The 25249-nt window shown below is 33.3% G+C and overlaps 1 protein-coding gene across 6 annotated transcripts in view; it reads left to right on the plus strand.

Annotated features, from left to right (window-relative positions):
• Nucleotides 1-25249, plus strand: part of LCORL (ligand dependent nuclear receptor corepressor like) — a 152011-nt gene that overhangs the window by 46200 nt on the left and 80562 nt on the right. For all 6 annotated transcript variants that reach the window (XM_044680116.1, XM_044680115.1, XM_044680113.1 and 3 more), the window contains exons 3-4: nt 12715-12794; nt 13681-13810. In XM_044680116.1, the coding sequence (XP_044536051.1) occupies nt 12715-12794; nt 13681-13810 (210 nt within the window). The remainder of the gene's footprint in view (nt 1-12714; nt 12795-13680; nt 13811-25249) is intronic.

Raw genomic sequence — 25249 nt, forward strand, 5'->3', positions numbered from 1 at the left:
GTGTGTGTGTGTGTGTGTGTGTGTGTGTGTGTGTGTGTGTGTGTGTGTGTGTGTGTGTGTGTGTAAAAACTCTTCTATGCTTGGCAGCTTATTCTGCTGATAATTAAATTTTTGGAAGTTCTCTAAATTCATCATCTCATAATAACTGTTGTTCAAGTCTGTTTTTTAAAAGATGCTCTTTATCAGAATAAAGTCTTCACTAATCTTAGTAGCATTAACTTTTATAGAAAGAACACTAATCTGGCTTTAAACACTTTCTAGCTGTGTCACCCTGGGCAAGTCACTTCACTCCAGTTGCTTAGTCCTTACAATACTTTTCTGCCTTAGAATCGATACTAAACTAGAAGGTAAGGATTTTTAAAAAAGGAAAAGAAAATTAGCTTTTAAATATTTTTTAAACTTTGTTTTCCTTACCTGCCCTATCTCCCTGGAATGTTAAAAGAATTAAGTTCTTATTCTTTATAAAAAAGAATTGATATGGCGGTGTTAATTATAGCTTAAGAGTAGTGGTATAATCACTATTCTTTATTTTTTAAACTAAATTCATCCTTAGTCTTATTATTTAGTAAATTATTTAGTAAAAAGACATTTATAAAAGCTTGACTTTCTGTTAATAATAAGATCTTATCTTTTAAGAATTTTAAAAAATATTAATTTGAAGGAGTAGAAAATAAAATGTTTCCCTATTAATGTCTACTGCAATTAGAGTTTGACTATTCTCTGCTGTTAGAGCTGATTGTTCAGATAGTCACTTAGGATCTCCAAGCAATAGAAAACAAAGTTTGGTTGGCTGAACCCTTTAAATAGGTAGACTTTGCCTTTCAGTGAAGGTTTTTGTTTGGGTATTTAAAAGTTTTTTATCTTTATTTTATTCCAGGAACAAATTTACTCATAAGTTTTCAAAAGTCACGTGATTCATGTTTTCTCCCTGCCCTCTTCCCTGTCCCCTCATGGATTTGACAAGCAGTTACACTCAGGCCATACATGTATTATCACTCAAAACATATTTCCATATTACTCATTTTTGTAAGAGAATAATCTTATAAAACCAAACCCCACATCATCTACTATTAGGGCATTTTTTAAAGTTTTTTTTCTTTTTAAGTTTATTTAATTAATTTAGGATATTTTTCCATGGTTACATGAATCATGTTCCTTTCCTCCCCTGCTCCCACCCGCTTCCCATAGCCAACAAGTAGTTCCCCTGGCTTTTACATGTATCATTGATCAAGACCTATTTCCATATTATTAATATTTGCACTAGGGTGATCGATTAAAGTCTACATCCCCAATCACATCCCCATTGAACCATGTGATCAAACAGTTGTTTTTCTTCTGTGTTTTTACTCCCACAGTTCTTTCTCTGAATGTGGGTAGCATTCTTTCTCATAAGTCCCTCAGAATTGTCCTGGATCATTGCATTGCTACTAGTATAGACGTCCATTATATTTGATTGTGCCAAAGTGTATCCATCGCTGTGTATAAGGTTCTCCTGGTTTGGCTCCTTTCACTCTATATCAATTCCTGGAGGTCATTCCAGTTCACATTGAATCCCTCCTGTTCTTTATTCATTGTAGCACAATAGTATATTCCATCACCAACAGATACCACAATTTGTTTAGCCATTCCCCAATCGAAGGACATCCCCTCATTTTCCAATTTTTTGCCACCACAAAGAGCGCAGCTATAAATATTTTTGTACAAGTCTTTTTCCTTATTATCTTTTTGGAGTATAGACCCAGAAGTGGTATGGCTGGTTCAAAGGGCAGGCAATCTTTTAACGCCCTTAGGGCATAGTTTTTTGGGGGTATTTTTTAACAAAAACTTTACTCCTAATATGAGCATTCATAGGCTCACATACCTAAATTTGGAAGGATTTCCGGAGGCCCTACCTCCCTCATTTGAATATGAAGAAATTGAGTTCCAGTACTCAAGTCAAAATTAAGGCACTTGCTCAGTCACAAAGATAGTAGTAAAAATGACAGGAGATATATTAGTGAGCCTCCTCATGCCTCTTGGACCAATCCCCAAAATTCCTGAACCATTAGCCCCAAAGCCAATTTCAGTACAGGAAAATGTATTTCCTAGTCTTTTTTTCTTATCCTCTATTCTTTAGCTATAGAGACTGTTCCTTTCTCATCTTTATCAAAACCAGTTTTCCAACAATATCTTATTCACAATAAAAACCATACTAAGCAGTAAAAGTTAAATCATGTCATTTAATCCAATAATTCCCTTGTTTGGAATATAATCTGAAAGCGACATTTTAAAAAGCCAAAATTCTCTCTTTAAAGTTTTTAATAGTAGAATTATTTATAATATGTTCCTCTCCACCACCACCCCCCCCCCAAAAACAAACAAACAAAAAAAAACCTAGAAGCAATCTAAATTCCCAACAAGGAGCAATGATTGAATAAATTTAATGTAAAACTTTTTTTTGGTTTGAACTTTTGACTTCATTGATCATCAGGATTTCTGGTGAAGCAAAGCTAATCGTAATTGGTAATGGGGAACATTTCTTTAATTTATTAATATGAGAGAATTGCCTAGGACAGGAAATTAAATAACTTACCCAGGGTCACAGTACCAGTAGGTGTCAGTGGTAGAACTTGAACCTAATCTTCTTGATCCCAGAGCCAGCTTTATATATCTGTTTTGCCATACAACCTCTCTATGGTAAATCATCTGATAAAATAGTGTAAGGCAATTAAAATATAAAAGTATGAGGAATGCAAGAAAATAAGGCAAATCCATTACAAAATAATGTAGACTAATAACAACAAAAAACAAGTACCAGAAAAATAATATACTCCTATTATTACATTATAAGAGGAAAGTCCTTAAAAATGACCAAAGAAAGAAACCTGAAAAGCTTTAATTCAGTTATACATTTTGTGATCTGAATTATTAATTTGTTTAAATGTAAAGAGTTATAATGAAAATTTTAATTGTATTGTTACATATTCCTCTCACCTCTTGTATAGCTTAATTCTATCTCGGGCTTTCTGCATATATAGGCACCTGTCTTTGCTTTTTAATACCTTACACATGAAAAGGAAACATTTGATTGATTTTGAATCACCAGTAAAATGAGGGGGATGGACTAAGAGATTTCTGAGGGCCCTTGGAAATCTGAAGTCCTCTGATTTTGTCCCTTTCTGCCTCATTACTCCTTTCATTCCCTTCCTTTTTATCAGTTTGAAAGACCTTAATTTTGACCACAAGAAGTACTTAGAATATATCTCAATTAAGAGAAAAAAGCCATTAAGTTTAGAGGTAAAATTATACATAGGACCCTCAACCTTTTAAAAGTATTTAAAAGACTCATAAATACCTGATAACTGTAATCATATATTTTCTTGTCTCCTAAAACTACTTTCCCCCAATAACCAGCATTCACATTGAGGGGAAACTCTTTTATTTTCCTTAAAACATTATTTCATTCTCTTTATTTGTAATGTACACCATTTGTTACATTTGCATTAAATAGGCTTTTGTAGGCAAGCTCAGGAACCTAGTTACCACTTTTAATAACTTTGTTTCCATAGGAAAATGTGTTCCAGATTCCAAAAGAAGAGATTTACAAACTAGCTCTTAAAAGAAAATCTGTTTTAAGTTTGGGATTTCTCTAGAATACATGGGACAAAAGAGTTGTTGCTGGATTGAGTAACTCTGAAAAGTGCCTTTGAGTGTTAACCTTTTAACCTAAGATACAGATTTTTTCTTTATTGTTATAGAAGTTTTTCTCTCAGTTCACAAACATCTTTGCCCTGTTGTAACTTTACTTGTTTTCTGTATTTGTTTTTATAGCCTGTCTTCCATTTGTTAGTAGTATGAACCCTCTCTCTGAATCTGGGTAATTCTCAAGAGCCTTTGCATTTCCAGTAAGAGGAGTTTTAAACCCGATTTAGACTTAGAAAACAAACCCCAAAAAATAATCTCCAAAAAAACCCTGCAAGCAAATATTGACTTAGCAGTTCTCACACATAGCTCCAAAAATTCCCCACATAACAAAGTATTTTTAATCAGCAAGCATTTATTAAGCAATTACTATGTCATGGTCACTGTTCATTGAGGCTACAAAGACAAAAAAGGAACAGCCCTTATCCTCAATGAGCTTATATTTTATTTGAGGAGATAAGGAAATTTTTCCCCTAAGTTTAAAGGAGGCATCTCTCTCCTCTTAGAAACTAATTTCTTTCAAAACCCAACTCAAGTACCACCGTTTTTTTAGATGGTAATTTCCTTCTCCTTCTCTGCCCCAACTTACCCATGGCCTTCCCTCTCCAAAATTTTGTTTAGTCCTTTTCAGTTATGCTCTACTCTTTGTGACTGGAGTGGTTTGCCATTTCCTTCTCCAGCTCATTTTACATGATGAGGAAACCGAGGCAAACAGTATAAAGTGACTTGCTCAGGATCACATGACTAGTAAGTGTCTGAGGCCATATTTGAACTCAAGTCTTCCTAGCACTGTGCTTCTAGCTCCTCATAATTTACCTTATATACGCTACATACATGCACATGTTGTCTTCCCTGATAGAATGTAAATCTCTTAGAAACTGATTTTTGACTGTGTGCAAAATATTGACATGGCTGCTTAATTAATAAGTGTTTAATTGATTGACTGATAGCTAACGATTCTGATTTTGAGAGTGAGAGGTGAAGAGGAAGTATGTTCCAGCCATGGTGGCAGCACTGCAAGGTCATGGAGGCCAGGAACTAGCAACAAGTAGGCCAGTTTGGTTAGATCATTGAAATCACAAAGGAAAGTTGTTTGCCAAGTAGGTAGGACTGGAGAAGTTGTGAAGGGTTTTAAATACCTAACAGCAGAATTGTATCTGAGCCTAGAAGCAATAGGAAGCCACTGGAGTTTGTTCAGCAGGAAAGCGACATGGTCAGACCCATGCTTTAGAAATGTTACCTTGGGAGATATGTGGAAAGTGTATTAAAAAGAAAAAGACCCCAGTTTTAAGGCAGTTACAGTAATCCAGGCAAAGTTTTAAGTGAAGTTTTACCCATATCTTCCTCATTTCATTTAATACTGCCTTGATCCATACTGAACCAAATTTCTCTTCTCCTAAATTTGGGGATTTGGGAATTGGAAAGAATATATCATTTAACCATTTGGTATATTTGTCCTGATGCTGGATTTCTAAAGTGTTTTTTGTTTTTGTTTTACTACTGTTAACCTTAATCATTAAGTCTGGTTAACTTCTCCATAAAACTCTAGCCTGGTGGTCTTCTTACATCTTTATGTTCCTAATTAAGGAGAAAAGCAGTTTAAGCTTTCTTTTTCCATTTGCTATCAATTGTATGTTGTTTTTATTTTATTTTTATTTTATTTTTATTTTTTAAACCCTTACCTTCCGTCTTGGAGTCAATACTGTGTATTGGCTCCAAGGCAGAAGAGTGGTAAGGGTAGGCAATGGGGGGGGGGTCAAGTGACTTGCCCAGGGTCACACAGATGGGAAGTGGCTGAGGCCAGATTTGAACCCAGGACCTCCCATCTCTAGGTCTGGCTCTCAATCCACTGAGCTACCCAGCTGCCCCCTTTATTTTTATTTTAAAGGAGAATGAATTACCCTATGAACTAAATCATAAACTTTAGATTAAATGAAATTTTTTTCAGCTGTTAAAACTATCTTATTGGAAGAACAAGACCTGCAATTCAGGTTGATAGAATATAGATAAAAAAGACATTAATTAATACTTTTTAATCTTGTACTAAAGTAATACTTTAGAATTTATGACATTCTCTTAAGAATCCCATGAAACTAGATAGACAATTGTTATAATCCTCCCTTTTAAAGATGGAAAAAACTAAGGGCCAGGTACAGTCAATTGCCTTTAGTCACACAACTAATTAGTGGCCAAGCCAGAAGTTGAACCCAAATCTTCTGTTTACAGACCTAGTTTTTCATTTTATTGCAATAATAAAAATGCATATTTCATTATCTTCAGCTAGCACTAGCGCCAGCCCATGTGTGTAGGTTCTGAAAGAAAAACACACTGGTACAAGAACTTTAATATACCATCCACTTGAATTTTTCCGATTCCCTTTGAGATTAAACTTGAGAAATTCTTGAAACTATTTACTAGGGATACATTTTTGTATTCTCTTAGCATGTTGCTCAGAAAACACAGTAAAAAGCAATAAATTAAGAAATATTGATTAATATGAATATGTTATAGAATCATAGAAATTAGAAAGGGGTTTGAGAGACCTGCTGTCTGGTTCAACTCCCTCTTTTTGCAGATGAGCTCCAAATATATTCAGCAATTTACTCCAGGTAACACAGGTATTGTGAGTGATATGTATTTTAAACTCAAGTCCTATGACTCTGGACCTAATACTCTTTCATATATTAAATAAGATTTTATGCATCATATAGAATAGTTGTATGCTTTTATGTAATGTAGGCATATAAGTGAAACGTATTTTGCAATCACTGACTATACATTTATAACATAGTTTTGTTTTTAACAAAAACAGATTACTAATGATTTTCTCATGGAGTTTTTTCTTTGTCAATGAAATAATTTATTATTATTACTTCATAATAAGAAACTTATTGAAGTGATGACTTGAAGACTTTCAAGGACTTGTTAAAAAGTATTTGTTTGCAGACCAGGTCTGTAGTTTCCTTAGATGGTTTCACCTATTTTTCATTTAATCATTGATAATTCATTAAAACAATAGTGAGATTATTTTAGTATGGGTTCATTTTAAGTGTTATCAGTGTTGTACTTTTATGTTAAATCTGTTGCAGGATTTTGGGTTAGGAACTGGGACAAGGAATCCTAATAGTATCATTCATTGGTCCTACCTCATTTTATGGGTAAGGAAAGTGAGATTTAGGGAGGTTAGATAATTTGTCAAAGTTTACACTGTGAGAGAATTCAGACTTGGGTTTTCTGACCCCAAATCTAGCATATTTCTATTATACTGGGTAGCACATTTAATGTTTTTTCTGTTTGTTTGTTTGTTTTCCAGTAGGTAAAATTTGTAGTGGTATCAAATTTCAGTGTCACACTTAAATTGAAAAACAGCCAATTGTACTAATAATTATAGCACTTTAAGGTTTCTGAAATGCTGTTTTCTTATTAGTTGGTGGCAAGTGATGGCATGGATCATCCTAACCTAGGAGCATACACAAGATATTCTGAATTTCACAAATATATTTTGGTATTTAGCCATATGTCTTTGTAACTAACTTTATTCCTTTTTTTTTTTTTTTACCAAATTATTGATAGTTTCAGTTCTGTTAGTAGGACTGAAAGTTACTGTTGTCCATTAGCTCAATATTCTGACATTATTTCCCTAAGAAAATGTGTTAGCTGATACTCAGTTTAGTGAAAGAATCCAGCAGTCCATTGAATAAAAGTATATATATCACCACAACTTTTTAAAGTACTCTTTAAGTTTAATTGGTTATGCAGTTTTGTCCACTTACATAGCCAAATAATGCTTAATAAACCAGCACCTCTGCTCAGTGGTGAATCAGTAAGCCATTTATTAAATACCACTGTATGCTCGGTACTTAGGATACAAAAAAGAAGAAAGCTCTTGAGTTTCTAAAAATGACTGGCATATAGTAGACATTTAATAAATCTTTATTGACTACTATTGACATTCTGTCAAGGAAAACAATATGTATATATTTAAGAATAAATACCAAAAAACCCCCAAAAAACGAAATTGGGTATCAGGAAAGGCATATCATTTTGTAGAAAATTATGCTTTAAGTTGTACATTTTAAAAAGTGAGAGATTCTATGAGATGGAGGTAAGGAGGGAGTACATTCTAGACATGGGAAATGGATAGTGCAAAGACACAAGATGGGTGATAGGATGCCATATGTGAGCAACAGAGAAAAGATTGGTTTGGCTTTACTATAGAGTACAGGAAAAGAAATTGTATATGAGACTAGATTAGGACCAAGTTGTGAAGGGTCTTAAAGGTAGTCAGAAAAACTTATAGAGGCTGTAAGAAGCCATTGGAGTTTATTTGATTAGGGGAGCAATCTGATCAGATCACTTTGGAAACTGTGTGAAGGAGGAATGGCAATTAGGGGATGCTTGAGACAAGAAGAACAGAGAGCAAGGCCATTGGGATAGTCCAAAATAAAAAAATTTAACTACAAAATTTTTTTTACCTTTTTTTGGGGGTTGAACCTGTAATTTCAAAAGCAGAAAAAAAACTGTTCACCAAAGAAGATTGATGGCTCTTCTATAGGTTAAGGACTGTGAAGTTAAGGAGATTTATCTGTTATTCTGTCAGGAAGGGACAGAGATAGAACCTGAACCATGTCTTCCTGATTCCAGGGACAAGCCTCTATCCATTACAGCAGTGTTGCCTCTTAGCGAGGTTGCCTTTCTTAAAAATACATCATACGGTAAGATAAAAAACATGAGAAGACATACTTGGCAGGTACACAGTTAGTCTGTCTCCCCCAGTAGTTTTATCTCTTTACTTTATAAGGTGGATCAGGGGGAAAAAATTAACTAACCGTGTTAGAAAAAATAAACTTTTGACTTTAAGAGTCACACAAATGGATGACAAATGTTAGCTTAATTGAAGGGTCATACGATTAGGAACTACAAAGATCCTCCAATCCTGCCCCTACATTTACCAGTATCAACACTAAAACTCAGAGAGACTAGGTGACTTGCCCCCATGATATTGAGAGAGAGCTGGGATTTGAATTCCTCTCCTACAAATTCCATATCCACAACATTAGCTGCTAACCCTGGCTTTCACTATACCACCTAAGATACTGGCAGGGGTTTGGAGAAGACAAGGGCAATACAAGAAGGAATGATATTCTCTTTGGATTTGAAATGTTGAATATTGGATCCTATTTACCATAGGTAAAATGAACAGCCTTTGTGTTTTTCCTGGCATGACACAGGTAGATAAATTTATTCCTCCAAAATATATATATATATATAATTCCCTGACCAAACTGTTCATCCACATTGAGATTTCAGTTTACACATTTACACATAAACAGAACCTTATCACCTCCAAATTTTTAACTGGAAATAACTAGAATCCTAGTTGCTAGTTGTTAAGTCTTTTTGGTTTTGGTTTCCAAGTTGTATAGTACATGTATGTTGTGAATAAGTTACTTTAGGGCCTTAGCTTATTTCCTTCAAGGTTCAACTAGACTATTTCCTTGGAGAAAGCTTTCCTGAATTCTACTTTCTCCTGCCAATCCTAGGTTGTTAATATTCTCTCTCTCCTCAAATTCTCAGAATGACTTATCTGTGTTAATGTTGTATTTCTTCTAATCAAATGTAAAGTCCTTCAAGACAGAGACAATTTTTCTTTCTTTTTCTCCCCACTAATGATTACAGTACTTTATATATGGTGGCTATTTAATGCTTGCGGAATTTAATTTAAAAATATTTTCCCTTAGTTACATGTTTCATGTTCTTTCCCTCTCCCCCAAACCCCACCCACCCCCGTAGCCGATGCACAGTTCCACTGGGTTTTACATGTATCATTGATTAAGACCTGATTCCATAAGTTAGTTGGACTAGAATTATTGTTTAGTGTCTACATCCCCAATAATATTCCCATGAGCCCATGTGTTCAAGCAGTTCTTTTTCTTCTGTGTTTCAAAGTTCCTCCTTTGAATGTGGCTAGTGTTCTTTCTCATTAAGTCCCTCAGCCTTGCTCTGGATTCTTGCATTGCTGCTCGTAGAGAAGTCCGTTATGTTTGATTGTACCACAGTGTATCAGTCTCTGTATACAACGTTCTCCTGGATCTGCTCCTTTCACTCTGCATCAATTCCTGGTGGTCATTCCAGTTCACATTGAATTCCTCCAGTTCATTATTCCTTTGAGCACAGTAGTATTCCATCACCAACAGATACCACAACTTGTTCAGACATTCCCCAATCAAAGGGCATCCCCATATTTTCTAATTTTTTGCCACCACAAAGAACGCAGTTATAAATATTTTCGTACAAGTCTTTTTCCTTATTATCTCTTTGGGGTATAAACCAAGCAGTGCTATGGCTGCATCAAAAGGCAGATAGTCTTTTAAAGCCCTTTGGGCATAGTTCCAGTGCCCAAATGGTTGGATCAATTCACAACTCCACCAGCAATGCATTAATATCCCAATTTTGCCACATCCCCTCCAACATTCACTACTTTCCTTTGCTGTCACGTTAATCTACTAGGTGTGAGGTGGTACCTCAGAGTTGTTTTGTTTTGCATTTCTCTATAAGAGATTTAGAACACTTCTTCATATGTTTGTTTCCATTTCTTTATCTGAAAATTGCCTGTTCATATCTTTTGCCCATTTGTCAATTGGGGAATGGCTTGATTTTTTGTACAATTGATTTAGCTCTTTATATATTTGAGAAATTAGACCTTTGTCAGAGTTTTTTGTTATAAAAGATTTTTTTCCCAATTTGTTGCTTCCCTTCTAATTTTGATAGTATTGGTTTTGTTTATACAAAAACTTTTTAGTTTAATGTAATCAAAATTATTTATTTTACATTTTGTAATTTTTTCTAACTCTTGCTTGGTTTTGAAATCTTTCCTTTCCCAGAGATCTGACAAGTATACTATTCTGTGCTCACCTAATTTACTTATAGTTTCAGGAATTTTTTTTTTTAAGAAAATTTATGACTAGAAAAGAATCCAAAAATATTCTTTTTTTTTTTCAACAATATTCAATTTGAAGAAGCAGGCTTCATGATAGAGATAGTCAACCACCAATCATAGCCTGCTGTTTAGTCCAGCATAGTATGTATACTAAATTTTATTGATTTCGTAAATCTAGTTGTGCAAGCTTAGTCAACAAAAATCAACTTTGGTTCAAATTAGCTGACAGTAATATGGATAGGTATCTTATGTTCTATAGCAGGTTGTGGTGAAACAACTATAGTAGGTATATCCCATCATCATTTATAGATTTGGGCCTTAAATATTATTGCACATAACCCTCAATAAGTTTTGGACAAAAAGAATTATTCAATATTTAAAATCAAAATGAAATTTAATGAGATAGTCAACGACTGTTGGGAATTTAATAAAACTTTTTTCATGTTCTTTTGATTTAATATTTTCTTGACAAAACAGAAAAAAACAAAAACTGATTACGTAAATTGTGGCAACTGCATAGTACAGATTTGTAAGATGAAAAGATTGCATACCAATTGAGCAAACCACCTTTCAAATTGGTTCATTTATATTTATTTATTGCTTATTAGTATGATTATAGTTCTGATCAAGTTCGATCAATCTGCCTTCAATTAGGATTCATGTTTAATATTTCATTGAAACTAACAATCTATTTGATGGTAGGTATTTCTTCCAGTGTTAGAGATCATGCACCATTCATGTCCTTCCATAGAAGAATCTGTTCCAAACACAGCAAATATCATCTTTTATGTCTTTTTAATAGTTTGTGGGTCTCATTTCAGCATATGCTCTTGGAAGAAATTTAATTCTCCTTTACTCTCATTACATAAATAGCTTATCTCTTTTTAAGATCATAGGTTTCCTGTTTATGTAATTCCTAACATTTAGTTTGGTCTAGCAGGTGTTTATTAAAATAGTGACTACTGTATATGCCAGGCGTTGGGCTCAGTTAGATATAGATATAGAAGCAAAAAAACAAAAACAGTCCCCACCTTCAAGGAGTCTAAGACTATAATTCTCCTTTAAGGATATTTATATTCTACTGTGGGAAAATAACATGTACTGAAGTGAGTAAATACACACACATGCACTGAGGATCTAGGAGGAATACAAATTAAATTTTATTGAGTACTTATAGTTAAATCCAAAAAAAACCCTTGAAAATTATCCCAGATTGCTACCTATCAAAGTTATTATATATACCTCATACAAAATCTTTAAAAAAAAATTTATGACTATCTAGAATTTGCTGCTTAGGATTACAGTTGGCATTTCATAAATTGTCATCAACTTCCACTAGTGGATTTTTGATCAAAATATCTCTAATTATTGAGTGCTTGCATTAGACAAACTTTTTCAAGGAAATAGTTAAAAGTAATTATAATATCATTTTATGTAGTTGATCTTAATTCCTCCAAAATCAGACATATTTATGGCAATCTATTATCTGATCATGCTCATAGAAGATACCATTTGATTTGGAACATAATGAACCTTGCATTGTAAAAGGTTCTTTTCACATTGTACTTCCTTTCTTCACTGTATATATATATATATATATATATGTATATGTATATGTATATGTATATATATGTATATATATATGTATATGTATACATGCTGTAAGTTTCTTGGTAATAATTACGACTAGTAATCGATAAGATTTCTGGAAAAGGTAAGTTATAGTTTGATGCAGGCATGTACAACCCTAGAGTTTTGCATTTCGTACTGCTCACCTTATGTTAGACAATTGAGTTAAATCTTTTTATGGTGGTTTGATTAATTTCTGTGTTACTTCCATTACTTTCATTATCTTACATTCTAAACTATAACTTGTGTTATTTTATTTTTTAATTTATTCATACTTCTGGTGTTTTCAAATTTTTTCCCTCTTTTACTATATCTAGTGGTTACAGCTAACCAAGGAGTTTATCCTTTTTTTTTTAAAGACTGCTAGTAGCTGATTTCATACTAATTTAAACTACTGCTATGCAGAGTTGTCTATTAGAACATTTTAAGTCAGTGAGTTTAATGAATATTTTTTCCCTCTTAAGACTGTGAACCAGAAGAGCTGACTGACTGGTCTATGGATGAAAAATGTTCATTTTGTAACCTACAGAAAGAAGCAGTCAGTGTAAGTTTGAATATTGTGACATTATTTCTAAACTATTTACACAGTGTAACTAATTTATTATTTTAGTGTGCTTTAATTCAAGTCAGAGAATATTTGTACAATGAATATATAACAGGTATTTAATTTAGTCAAGACAAATGTTTTTTAGAAGTCTGGTATCATACCATACTTGGAGATGAAAAGACCAATAAATGCCAACTTATACCTTCCTTTCTTTTTTCTCCCCTTTTGCTCCTTGGTTGATAAAGATGATTCCATTCAGGTTTTCAGGGACATATTGGGTGGATATAGAGCATTAGCTTAGGCCACTCTAAAGCAAATCTTGACATCTAAATGTCACACACCTAAATTAGCCAGATTTTTTATGACTTGGGAAGGAGGGAGGATTCGGAAGAGAATGCTTGATTTTGGAGTTAAGAGATCCAAGTTCAGATTCCAGCTCTGCCACATTATACTTGGGTTCTTTTGAGCAGTTCATTCAATGGATCTTAGTTATCAGCAAATGAAAGAATTGTACCAGTTGGTCTTTAAGATTTCTTTCAGTACTTAATTTATGTTCCTGTGGTATAGTCAGATCTCATGATGTTAATCAGACCAACAACAAATGTATAAATATTTGTTGATATTGTTAATTCTACTGACTGCCCTGATCTGCTTGTTTTCCCAGTTTTACTGAAGAATAAGGTACTTTGGGGCATAGCAGCCTGGTCTACTTCCTTTTTGCCAGTCTCTTAACCTCCAATATGATTTCTGTTCAAATCAATACATTTAAAACTTAATTATTATCTATAACCTTTTATGAAGAGGATTCATTCTGTACATCAGTATGTAAGGTAGTGTTCTGAGATTTTTTTTTATTTAGCATGCATTATTGTTTATTTTTTAGGATTGTACACCAACTCTTGGTTCTTCACAGTCAACGCCTACAGAGGAACTATCATCTCAGGGCCAGTCCAACACTGATAAGATTGAATGCCAAGCAGAAAATTATCTAAATGCACTCTTTCGAAAGAAAGGTAATATAATAAGAGCGATTTTTTAAAATGGTAAAGGCCTAGAATAATCATATTTTTCCTAATGAAAAGGTTAACCATATATAAACTTGAAGTTTATTCTTAATGACTTTTTTCCATTATGTCTTTTTTCATTTTCCCTTTTCTGATTTTTAGGGACAACAGCAGATTGAGAATCTTTTCCTGTATTTTAGTAGGCAACTCCTTGCTCAATTTGACTTCCAAACATCTTCCTAATCTTACTTTATCATACTTTTTCTTCTCCTACCGCAGACAACTGTCACTAATATGTATATGCTTTTTGTCCTTATTTTGTTGCTGATTTCAAGACCTCAAACATTTCTTCAAGCTCAGTAAGTAATGAATATATTTGGTTGCTACAGCTATCTTTAGCAGCCTTCTCTCAAGTCATCTACCAGTCAGGTTTGGACATATGCTTTTTTGCTATTACAATACTAAAGTGGTAGTGTTTATATGCTGATTAGTCTTTTAAAAATAAATGTTTCATTTGATTCCTATCTAACTGAAATATACACACTAAGCAAGATTTGGCATACTAGATTTTGCCAGGTAGTGGAAATAAATTGTAGTAATCTAGAACCTCCTTTGTTTTTTTGATGAGGAGCTAAATTTCAGTTTAAATTTGTTTTTATTCTGAACTTTAAACATTACTTCTGTATATAAAATAGAACAGATAATGAACATACAGGAAATTGCAAACTTGTATTATATTTAGCTTGTTTTTCTTTTTAAACATATAATACATTTAATGTTATTTTCAAAGCTATCTTGCTCAAGACTTAGTTTTTACAAGGTGGAGCCTTTCAGTAAATCTCTCTTTTTGGAAAAGCACATCTTGCTTTAAGTTCTAGAACTAAGAAAAGTTCCTTTGATTATCATCTAGGTTTTGAACCTATTTGTCTCGTATTGTTAGCCACTAACAAACACGGTTAACACATTGGAAAAGACTAATACACTTTAGACTTTAATCTTTACTTCTGAATTCTTTAGGAACATAACTTTGGAAAGGGGATCTATATTGTCTACCTATAGGAGCCTTGCAAATGATTCTCTATTAGAAGTAGTATTGGTATAATTAAAAAGCTTAAGGTTAGGAGTTAACATAGAAAAAGGGAAAACAGACCCCCAAATTTTGAGAACTTTGAAGCTACCATATGTCTAAAAATGCTATTAAAGATTTTACATTATTTTTTTTAAAGTATAACTTATTCATTATTGATAATAATCACAAATTTGAACCAATCCTATGGACAAATTTATAGACTTCATGTTAGGATTTAAAGATTTTCAATGATTGACAAAATTCAGTTAGGGGATTTCCATACTACCTGAAATAAGGATGAAATATCCATTGTAAGGACTTTCGATTGATTTAGAAATAGCCATTATTATACCCTCTTTTGATATTAGATATTTGTAGGGGTAATAGCTGTTTATCAATGGGAGCAGTTAATGTTTATTTTCTTGTAGTATGGCGTTGATCTAGGCTCTAGAATCCTTTTAAGAATAATAAAAACTTAATGACATTTCAGCTGTTTCAAGCATCTGGCTCTACAAGAGGTCTTCTACCATTGGTTGGGTGAGTGTTCATGGATATTCAGTGGCCTCCATCCATTTGACTGTTTACTGTTTTTTTCTTAACAGTCTTTTCTTAGAAGGGCTTTTCAGGGTTCTTCCACATTTTTGACATCTTGGATCTTTAGCCTTTCATTTTTATGTCATCTGTACTTTTAATGTAGTATGTCTTATTTTCCCTTGTAGCATTGTTAGAACAGAAACTTATTATGGACATCAAACATGTTCTTGATAATTTAAAAACACCATTTTCTATGTTGAACTTTAGCCCTGAAAGGCAGGAAAAATATCCTTTGATTTCAAAGACTTCCTTTGTATCCTGAAAAATAAGTTTTTATATGGCTTCTCATATAATCATTATGGTACCAGACAAATTGGCCAAACTTGAGGAGACTCAGAAATCCTTGAGACATAGGCAATCCTGGTCATTACATGAAAATTTCTCCAAAAAGAGTTAATGGGGAACTGGACTTGTTACCACTTGATTTTTAAAACACAAACATTTAATATTTTTATTTATCAAAAAATTTGGTCCTCATATCTCAAGGTTAATCTAGGCCTAAATTTCTGGATGTAAATGTTATAATTACTGTCACTAACTTGTAATCTATATATAGCAACAGGCCTTTTTATAAAACCGAATAAATATTCTATATATATTTAAAGTATATATAACAAGAAAAAGTTCTCAAGTGGACTCAAGAAACATAAGAGGTTAAATAAATTCCATGCAATCTAGATTTTAGTTGGGCAAGATTGGTCTGGATTAAGGCAGTTCTATTAATACTGAGAAAAGATATTTTTTACTATTGTACTTAATTGCCAGTTTCTGGGATCTATTGTATCAATCAAAAAATTAATTAGCACTTACTAAGTATCTACTATGTGTTAAGCATAGTACTAAGTGATGGCTACAGAGATAAAAGTGAAATAGTTCTTGCCTCAAAAAGCTTATATTCTAACAAGGGAGAGTATATACCTACATAATTCTGTATACCCAAACAATAAGGGAAGGGAATACACTAGCAACCCAGCAGTGAGGGTGGAAACTGAATCCATGGAAATTCAAGATTCCCTTCCCAAAATTTTTTCCAGCTTTGTATCTTTTCTTATGTTGTGGACTGTTAACAACAGTGAATGGATTTAAGTCCTTCTTATACTATTCTGATAAGGTTTACAACTAAAAAAAAATTCCCTTGATCTAAGGGAATATAGAAAGGAAGTTTACATATCTCCTTCACTAAGTATGACATATAAGGTGATATGTATCAGAATTCACCAAAAACAGAACCCGTTTTTGTTAACCTAAGGTTATTTAGGCTTACTGGTAGGAAGGTAGACAATAGTTTGTTATAAAAATTTGTGTGCTGAGGGAAAATGTGTAGGTATTCTTTCCTTGGGGGCTTTACTTTGGTCACAAGTATTATTAGTGGACACATTAAATTGGTAACATATAGAGTAGTAATACACTCAAAGAAGATGATAAACATTTTAATTTTCTGCTTCCCTGAATATTTAAATTTATTAGAATTTTATGTATTAAAAGAAAAGATATTTAACTTGTATATGTAGCTCACCTTGTCTAGATGTCCAACATAGTGTCATATTTATTGCCCAGTACAATTTTAACATAAGGTTAGTATTATCTTTGTTTTATAGGTAAAGAACCCAAGAGTAATACGTATATAACATTGCCTTGCCTGCGGCCTGGCCAGTGAGATATTATTTGAATTTGCTACATTTATAGTTCAAGATTTGCTGGTCTATTAAGATAGTGCATACAGCTTACTGGATTTTACTCAATATAATAATGCTTGGCAGTTTTGGATTTTAGAAATACTTGTTGTTTTGAATTTGTATACTTCTAGTGATTTAAATGAATTGTTAGTTGGTAGTAATAAAAGAAAGCCTACCCTCGCCAAAATGTATATTTCCCTTTCCAAAAACTTCCTTAGTTTTTCTTGCCTAACAGTATCATACTTTAGTGTAGGTACTTTGTTCAGAATTAATTTAGTCTTTTCTTTAGCTTTCTGTTATTATCACCTTTTATCTACATCAAAATGAATATGTTGAAATTCATAGTTGAAATCTCCCATTTGAAAAAAAAACCACAATAAACAGTTGTGCCTTTCCTCTCCTTTACTGCTTTTCAAATTAATTGATAGAGAAAATTCTCTATACTAGCTCAGATTAGGGTGATCAATATTATGCCATATGTATGATGCTGAAATGTTTTCATTTCTTGGAAATCAGGTAGTACTAGAGTCTTTGAAGTTACATGAACTTTTTTATTTTCATTTATCAGTTCTTTAAAACGATGATTAAGGGTAATAAATCCTTCTTGGCCAAAGTAGTCTTCATGGCAACCAAGTTATTACTGAGCTTTTCTTCTTGGTCTAATATTAGCTCATTTCCTTCCTTCCTTCCTTCCTTCCTTCCTTCCTTCCTTCCTTCCTTCCTTCCTTCCTTCCTTCCTTCCTTCCTTCCTCTTTCTCCCTTTCCCTCTCTCCCTTCCCTTCCCCCTCCCCCTCTTCTTCTCCCTCTACTTTCCCTCTTCCTTCCTTCCTTCCTTTACTTCAGAGGGTTCTTATCCTTGGAGAGCTTTAATAAATCTGTGGCAAACCTCTAATAGGAGGCAAAAAAATATACCTCTTGGGTTATATTTCACATATACTTGGTGTAATTGGTCATTTGCCTGAGGAGGTAGCTATATGCCAGCTTTGTCATGTTCTTGGCCACTTCATGGCCCTTGTTAAGGCTCTTAGCCATAGAGTAGCAGATGGTAATGCCGGTGGCACTCCTATCTGTCATACCAGTAACAGCAACAACAGAAAGGCTATTTGTTTCCTTAATCACAATTTTTTTTAGTCAATGTTTTATATTTAATATGTGATATTACTTTAGCCTCTTGTATTTCCTATTCAGTTTGTATATTTGTGACATTATGACCACAGTCTAGACATCTTTTGTGTCCCTGAATCTTGAAAGCTTTTTGTGTTGCTACCATAAAAACAATTTACATAGCAGTATAAACAGGTTTTAGAGATATTTTATGGATTTGAGTGGTTTGGGGTTTGGGTTTGATTTTGCTAAATACAGTAAGAAGATTAAAATTTTGAAAAATATGTAAATGAGGGAAAATAGTTAGACCTCTGCTTGATACAGATTTATTAAAATTATTAATCACTCTAGCATTAGTTACATTGGATCTTAACATTAAAAAATTCTCTTAGATTGAAAAACTTGATGTTAACCAGAGTTTTTTAAAGAATAAAAATGTTTTAAAGGCATAGCCATTCAAAGAGAAGTAAGAAAACCCTTTCTTTGATTGTCAGTTTACACTTCTAAAAGTATGGAACTTTAAAATCAGAGCAAAAGCTGCTGTCTCTTTTGGAAATACAGTTATTCCTGAAAGGCACTGGGGAAAGAACTCAAAATTCAGAAAAATCTTAGAAACCATCCACAAAGAGATGAAAATGCAAATAATTCTAGAATGCTTCCCTAAAACATGAAAAGAGATAGCAACTTTGGAGAACTGATGATGAGGGCAAAGTGAGTGAAAGGCAGTACAACTTAGTTCTCTTAAACAATTACTCTAGCAAATATTGAGAACCAAACATGGAAGAAAGGTCACTCAAATCTCACTCTCATCTGAACTGGAAGGTAGAACGTACACTCATTTGGTGTAGAAATAAATTCAACTCATCAGGGAACTGTGAGAGAGGAAAGGGGAATATACAAGGGAGAACATCATAATTGTCATTAAACCATGAATGAGAATAACTCTCCCATAAAAGTAAAAAAAAGAATATGTCAGAATGGATTAGAAAGCAGAATTCAAGAATATATTGTTCACAAAGCCTTTTTTCAAAATATACTTCATATAAACAAAAAAAAAGTTCTGGTAATCATGATCTCAGATACAGCAAGAGTAAAAATAGACTTGATAGAAGTGATAATTATGGAATAACATTGTAAAGAAAAATTACTTTGAAGGACTTAATAATTCTGATCTGTGCAATGTGCTGACATGATTCCAGAAGACTAGTGATGCTGTACAATTTCTGACAGTGAAGTGATAAGTTCAAGATACAGAATGAAAAATGTATTTAAGGGCATAGAGGATTGGTTTTGCTTTGTACTTATTTAAGTTATTAAAGCTCCAAAATGCACTAAGATTTCTGGGACACCTAGTTGTAAGCAAACAAACTTTTAGCTCCTTAAAGGGAGATTAAAAAGGACAAAAAGAAAGGAAGACTAAGAACTAGATCTATGGAAATTTCTACCACTTGAGGAATGACTAAAGAAATTTTGATATATAACTAGAATATTATTGTGACAAAAAAGATGAGATAATTTTAGAGTCATGGAAAATATTAAATGATGCTATGAACAAAACCAAAAAAACAATTTTATACAATGATAACATTTTGAAGAAAAAGAATTTTAAATGATTTAAGAACTCTGACCAAAGTCCTGACAGTAGACTGGTCTCTTGAGGACCTAAGAGTCTCTCATCTTGAAGACTTAAGAGAGATGATGAACTCAAAGGCAAAAAGAGACACATTTTTGGACTTAAAGTTTGAGGTATCTGAAAGGCCATTGGAGTGAGGTCAATGGACAGTTTCAAGAAAGATACATTTGAGAATCACCAGGCTATATAACAAAATGAACAAAATATATTAAAGTTGACAAATATAATCTTGTTCATATTAGTGAGAATTGGTGATATGTTAACTCATTACTCAGAAATGACAATGAAATAGGAAAACCTTGGTCAAAAGATTATGGATATTTTAGTGGACTTTGATTTGTATCAGTAGTGTTAGATGGCAGCCAAAAAAAATCTAAGTCTGTTAATGGAAGCATGAGTTCACAATGAAGAATGCTGTAACTCCAAAGGTAAATTGTCATATTGTAGTAGTAGTCATTTCTGGGCATTACACTTTAAGAAGAGCATTGCCCTGGAATGGGCTCAGAGAATAAGAGGCAGGATCATAAAAGCATTAGTAACTTCTCCATATATAGTTAAATTGAAAGAATTGGGTGTTTAGCCTGAAGAAGAGAATTTGAGGTTGAACTCAGGGAATAATACTACTTTTTCAGTATTTGAAATGGCTATATTTGGGAAAGAGCTTATTTTGCTTGGTCTTAGAGAACAGATATAGGATTAGTATGAAAAAAGCATATTTCAGCAAAACTAGAATATAAGTTCATAACAAGGCTGTCTCAGAATGTTCCAGGTTCAGTCTATGATTATGGATGGCTTAATGTCAAGGATGTTTAATAAGAGGGAGAAGAAGACTAAATTTTTTTTTTTAATTCAGTCTTGTTCACTTTTTGACCTTAATCAACTCACCAGGACTGCAATTTCTTCATTGTAAAAAAAAAGAGAGAGAGAGATTTGAGTAGATGACCTCTGAGCTCCCTTTTAGGCCTATGTATAGAATCCAATGACTTCAGAAATCCCTTTTCACACTAATATATTGGGACTCTACTTTCAGTTGAGAAAAAACACTGCCATCCTAAAAGTTTTGACCTGATTGGCAGTAAGGTTTTAAATTTTCTTTTTGGTTTCATTTCTCATTTCAGGTATAGCCTTGGGTAAATTCACTTATTTACACCCTTACTCTAAAATGGAGGATTTTTAAGTCTACTTGTATATTAAGAATGCTCTATTTAAAACCAGAGGGTAAAATTTTAAAAGTACTTACATAAATAAAAAGCATTATATAACAACCTGCCTGAACTATGTATGTTTATATATTTTGTTCAGTTATAAAGAGTTTTATTTAATTTCACTCTGTCTCTCTAAGAGCAGAATGTATATGATCTCACACAGTCTCTTTAAAAGCACATTTTATAAGGACAAATTTTAGTTAAGAGGAACTCCATTTTCTCTGACTTCAGAGGGAGCAAGAGTTCTGGGGTCTTTCTGTTTGGGTTTCTCTCAGTTTTCTCTGTCAAGAGAAACTGGCAGTTAAGGTTTGGAGAGTTTGATTTGAGATACTGAATTGAGAAGGAGACTTTGACTGAGAGCTTGGTTCTTCTCAACTCTTGAGAGAGGAGCACTGTCTGTATCCCTGTGACTGGCAGTTTCACCATTTCAGTTGAGGGAGAAGGTGAACTTTAAGAGGAGGTGTTGGAGATCAGTGTTCATCAATTAAATAAGGAAAGTTAGATAGCGATTTTTTATCTTAGAGTAGATTTAGTTAGGTTCTTAGATTTAGGGTTTTCTTAAGAGATTTTAGATTAGGGTTTGAATTAGGCATAGTTATAAGAAATTCTCCTATTTCCTATCTTAATCTCTCATAGAATAAATAGTGTCGGCGGTATACCAAACTGATCTCCACAATTTCATCCTACTCCCACAAATACCTTTCACCCATAACAGCTCCAAATCAGTTCAAGAGAATAAATTATATTTTGGATTTTATGTTATTATATTATAACTATATGTTACAAAGATGTCAATAAAATTATTAATATGTAATAGCCTACTAGTTTTGAAAAACTTATGCTTGTGCTATGGTTATAGTGAAGGCCTTTACAAATTACCCCTCCTCTTCCCACAGAAAAAAAAAGTTTAAAATAAAATTCTGCCTTTTTTTTTTTTTTTTTTTTTTTTTTTTTTTTTAAAGAATGGCCTTACCTTAGAGGTTATCTAGTCCAAGGTGAGGAAATCAAACTACAGTGATTTGTATAAGATCCTAAAGTTAGTGACAGAACCAGAACTGCCATCTAGAGCAGTGATGGCAAACCTTTTAGAGATCTTAAAGACCCAGTGCCCAAACTGTAACCCTCATACCACATGTGAGCCTCCCACCTTACTCCAGACAGGGGAGGGAGGAAGTGCTCCCATTTGGCTGCTGGACAGAGGGTAGGTCATATGAGAAATGCCCTCAGGCATGCATGGAGAGGGGGAGGGGAGCAGCACCTGTGCCATAGGTTTTACCAATACAGATCTAGAACTTTGTACTCATAGGCCAATGTTTATTTTTCTGTCATGTCAGGTTGTTTTCTGTTGAGATAGTGTAGCCTATCTTATATTACCTTCAAACAATTTCTATAACTTATGAAATGGATGAAATGGACTTAATTTGCAGCTATGACACTCAGGAAAAAAATTGTCATTTCTCATTAGAATAACATAATCTTCCATACTACTATCTATAACTGAAAATTCACATTGCCCAAAAGCAAGTTTTAGACTCAGGACAAAAAAAATTAATAGTTGTCACAAGAAAATACCAAAAAACATTGCCCAACCAATAGATACTTTGAAAATTAGAATGGACCAAATAGAAGTTAATGACTGTGCAACAAGAAGTATTCACAAAGTAGAAAGACTGGAGAAAAGATGCAATGTTGAGTTACATATTTTTTTTACACTACTGAGATAATTATGCCATTTTTATCTCAACATTTTTTTTAGCAGCCTTCTTTTAGAATTGAAATGCAAAGAAATAATGAGATCTGTGCAAGGAAGAATCAGTGATGTACTATCTTTGTAGTACTTACAGATGGACAGAAAAACATAGAACAAAAGTTTATACACTGATATCAATTCCTGGTTTGTAATAGAATCACTGAATAGTAAATAAACTCTGTAAAAGTTGTTGGTTGTAATATGTGAAATTCTATAAATGGTAGGCAGCTTTAAAGTATATGCTATGCAAGGCTGAGGAACTTATGAAAAAGAAAGCCACATTCAGAAGAACTGTGGGAGAAGAAACACAGAAGAAAAACAATTGCTTGAACACATGGGCTGATGGGGATATTATTGGGGATATAGACCCTAAACAACTCTAGTACAACTATCAATAATAATGGAATTAGGTCTTAATCAATGATACATGTAAAACCCAGTGGAATTATGTGTTGGCTACAGGGGGGTAGGGGGATTTGAGGGAGAGGGAAAGAACATGAAACATGTAACTATGGGAAAATATTCAAAATTAAAATTAAAAAAAATAAAATATATGCTATGGCAATTTACCGTATATATAAAACAAATTTCCTCAATTTTTTCATGAAGTGAGATATTGTCCAAAAGAAATTTTTCATGTTTCAAGTTATTTTTTTAAAAGTAAAAGCTACTTCTGTCATCTCAAAGAAGCAATGAGATAAGCATACAAAAGTGATCCTGAGTATAATAAAACTTGATAAAAGTAGAATCATAATATCCTTTGGAACTTTACTAAACAACCAAGAAGCTTTTCAAGATGCAATAAATTCAGTCTAATCTAACAAGCATGTATGAAGTCCTTGTTCTGTGCAATTTTACTGCTTGCTAAGGATACAAAGAAAGTCAAATTTTTAAATAGACCCTGAACTCAAGGAAAATGTGGTCTCATCAGGAGGTACAATGTTTAAACAGATATTTGTTTACCTGATATATTATGAAGGGAGAAAGCACTAGGGGAATTAGGAAAGACTTCTCATAGGAGGGCTTTTAAAGAAGGTAGAGATTTAAAGAGGAAAAGATGAGAAGGGAGCTTTTTCGAGGCAGCCAAAGAAGAATTTATTATAAAGACAAAGTGGGAAAGAGGTAGAATGCCAATGCCAAGTTCAAGGCCCAAGGCATCTGGGTCAGTTTGATCTATGCATAGACATCTAAAAGGTGGTGAAATAAAATGAGTTTAGGAAGGTAAACTAGAACCAGCTTATAAAAGACTTTATAAAGGCCAAGCTTTAAGGAGGTATTTGGGAACTAGGGAAGGTTCTTGAAAAGGGCATTACCTGGTAAGATCTGTACTTTAGAAAATTATTATAGAAGCTCTGCAGAGAATGGATAGAAGGTTGATTTGAGCCTAGAAGCTAATGAGACTTTTGCAGTTATCTAGGCTGTAAGTTGATCATCTGAAATAGTGGGAAATGAATAGAACAACAAATAAGATATATTATAGAAGTAGAAACAACACTTTGGTAGCTATTGGATTTTTGTAATTTACCTCTACTTTTTAAATGAAAGTCAGTCAGAAAACTGGGTGTCATATCCAGCTAATAACTGAAAAAACCCTCAAGCTACAGAATAACACTTAAGAGGGCTTCCTCCTTTTCTCATCCATACTTTATTAGAGAGGCAAAAAGAGGTAATTGGTATAGATCAGTGATTCCCAAAGGGGGCGCTGCAGCGATCTGGGGAAGCGGTGATGGCCACAGGTGCATTTATCTTTCCTATTAATTGCTATTAAATTTTAAAAAATTAATTTCCAGGGAGCTAAGTAATATTTTTTCTGGAGAGGGGGTGGTAGGCCAAAAAAGTTTGGTAACCACTGGTATAGATTTTTTCCTTTTTTAAAAAAAAATTTACCTTGCATTTTATTTCTTCAATTTTTTTCTTTTCTTCCATATGTTTATTGTATAATTTCATGTTTGCATATGTGTTCATATATTTTCCCCTCTGTTATATCATAAGCTATATGATAGATTTTATGTTCATTCCTTTTGCCTTTTCTTTGTCTAAGTTAGCCTTTTTGGATATATTAGACAATATGCTCTTAACAAATAATCAGCTTAGGAAACAAGCACTAAGTACTAAACACTGAATAGGATATCTTGGATTCAGTGAGTTTTTTATAGATAGATTTAAGAGAATACTATACTATGCATTCAATATAGGTTTAAGATTACTCATCAAGTCTTAGGACCTGAAGAAATTTTTCAAGACCATCTAATGTAACATTCAGATGAAGAAAAGTAAGGTTAGAGCCATCAGTTGTTTGCCTGAGGTCACACAGTAAATGGTAGAGGCAGGACTCAGACCTCAAGGAACAAGGCCTCCATGGGTGACAAGAATCATTTCATGGTCTGTACTCTTATTTTCTAGGCATTATCTCCAGT

Source organism: Gracilinanus agilis, chromosome 6 (assembly GCF_016433145.1).
Source record: "Gracilinanus agilis isolate LMUSP501 chromosome 6, AgileGrace, whole genome shotgun sequence".
NCBI lineage: Eukaryota > Metazoa > Chordata > Mammalia > Didelphimorphia > Didelphidae > Gracilinanus > Gracilinanus agilis.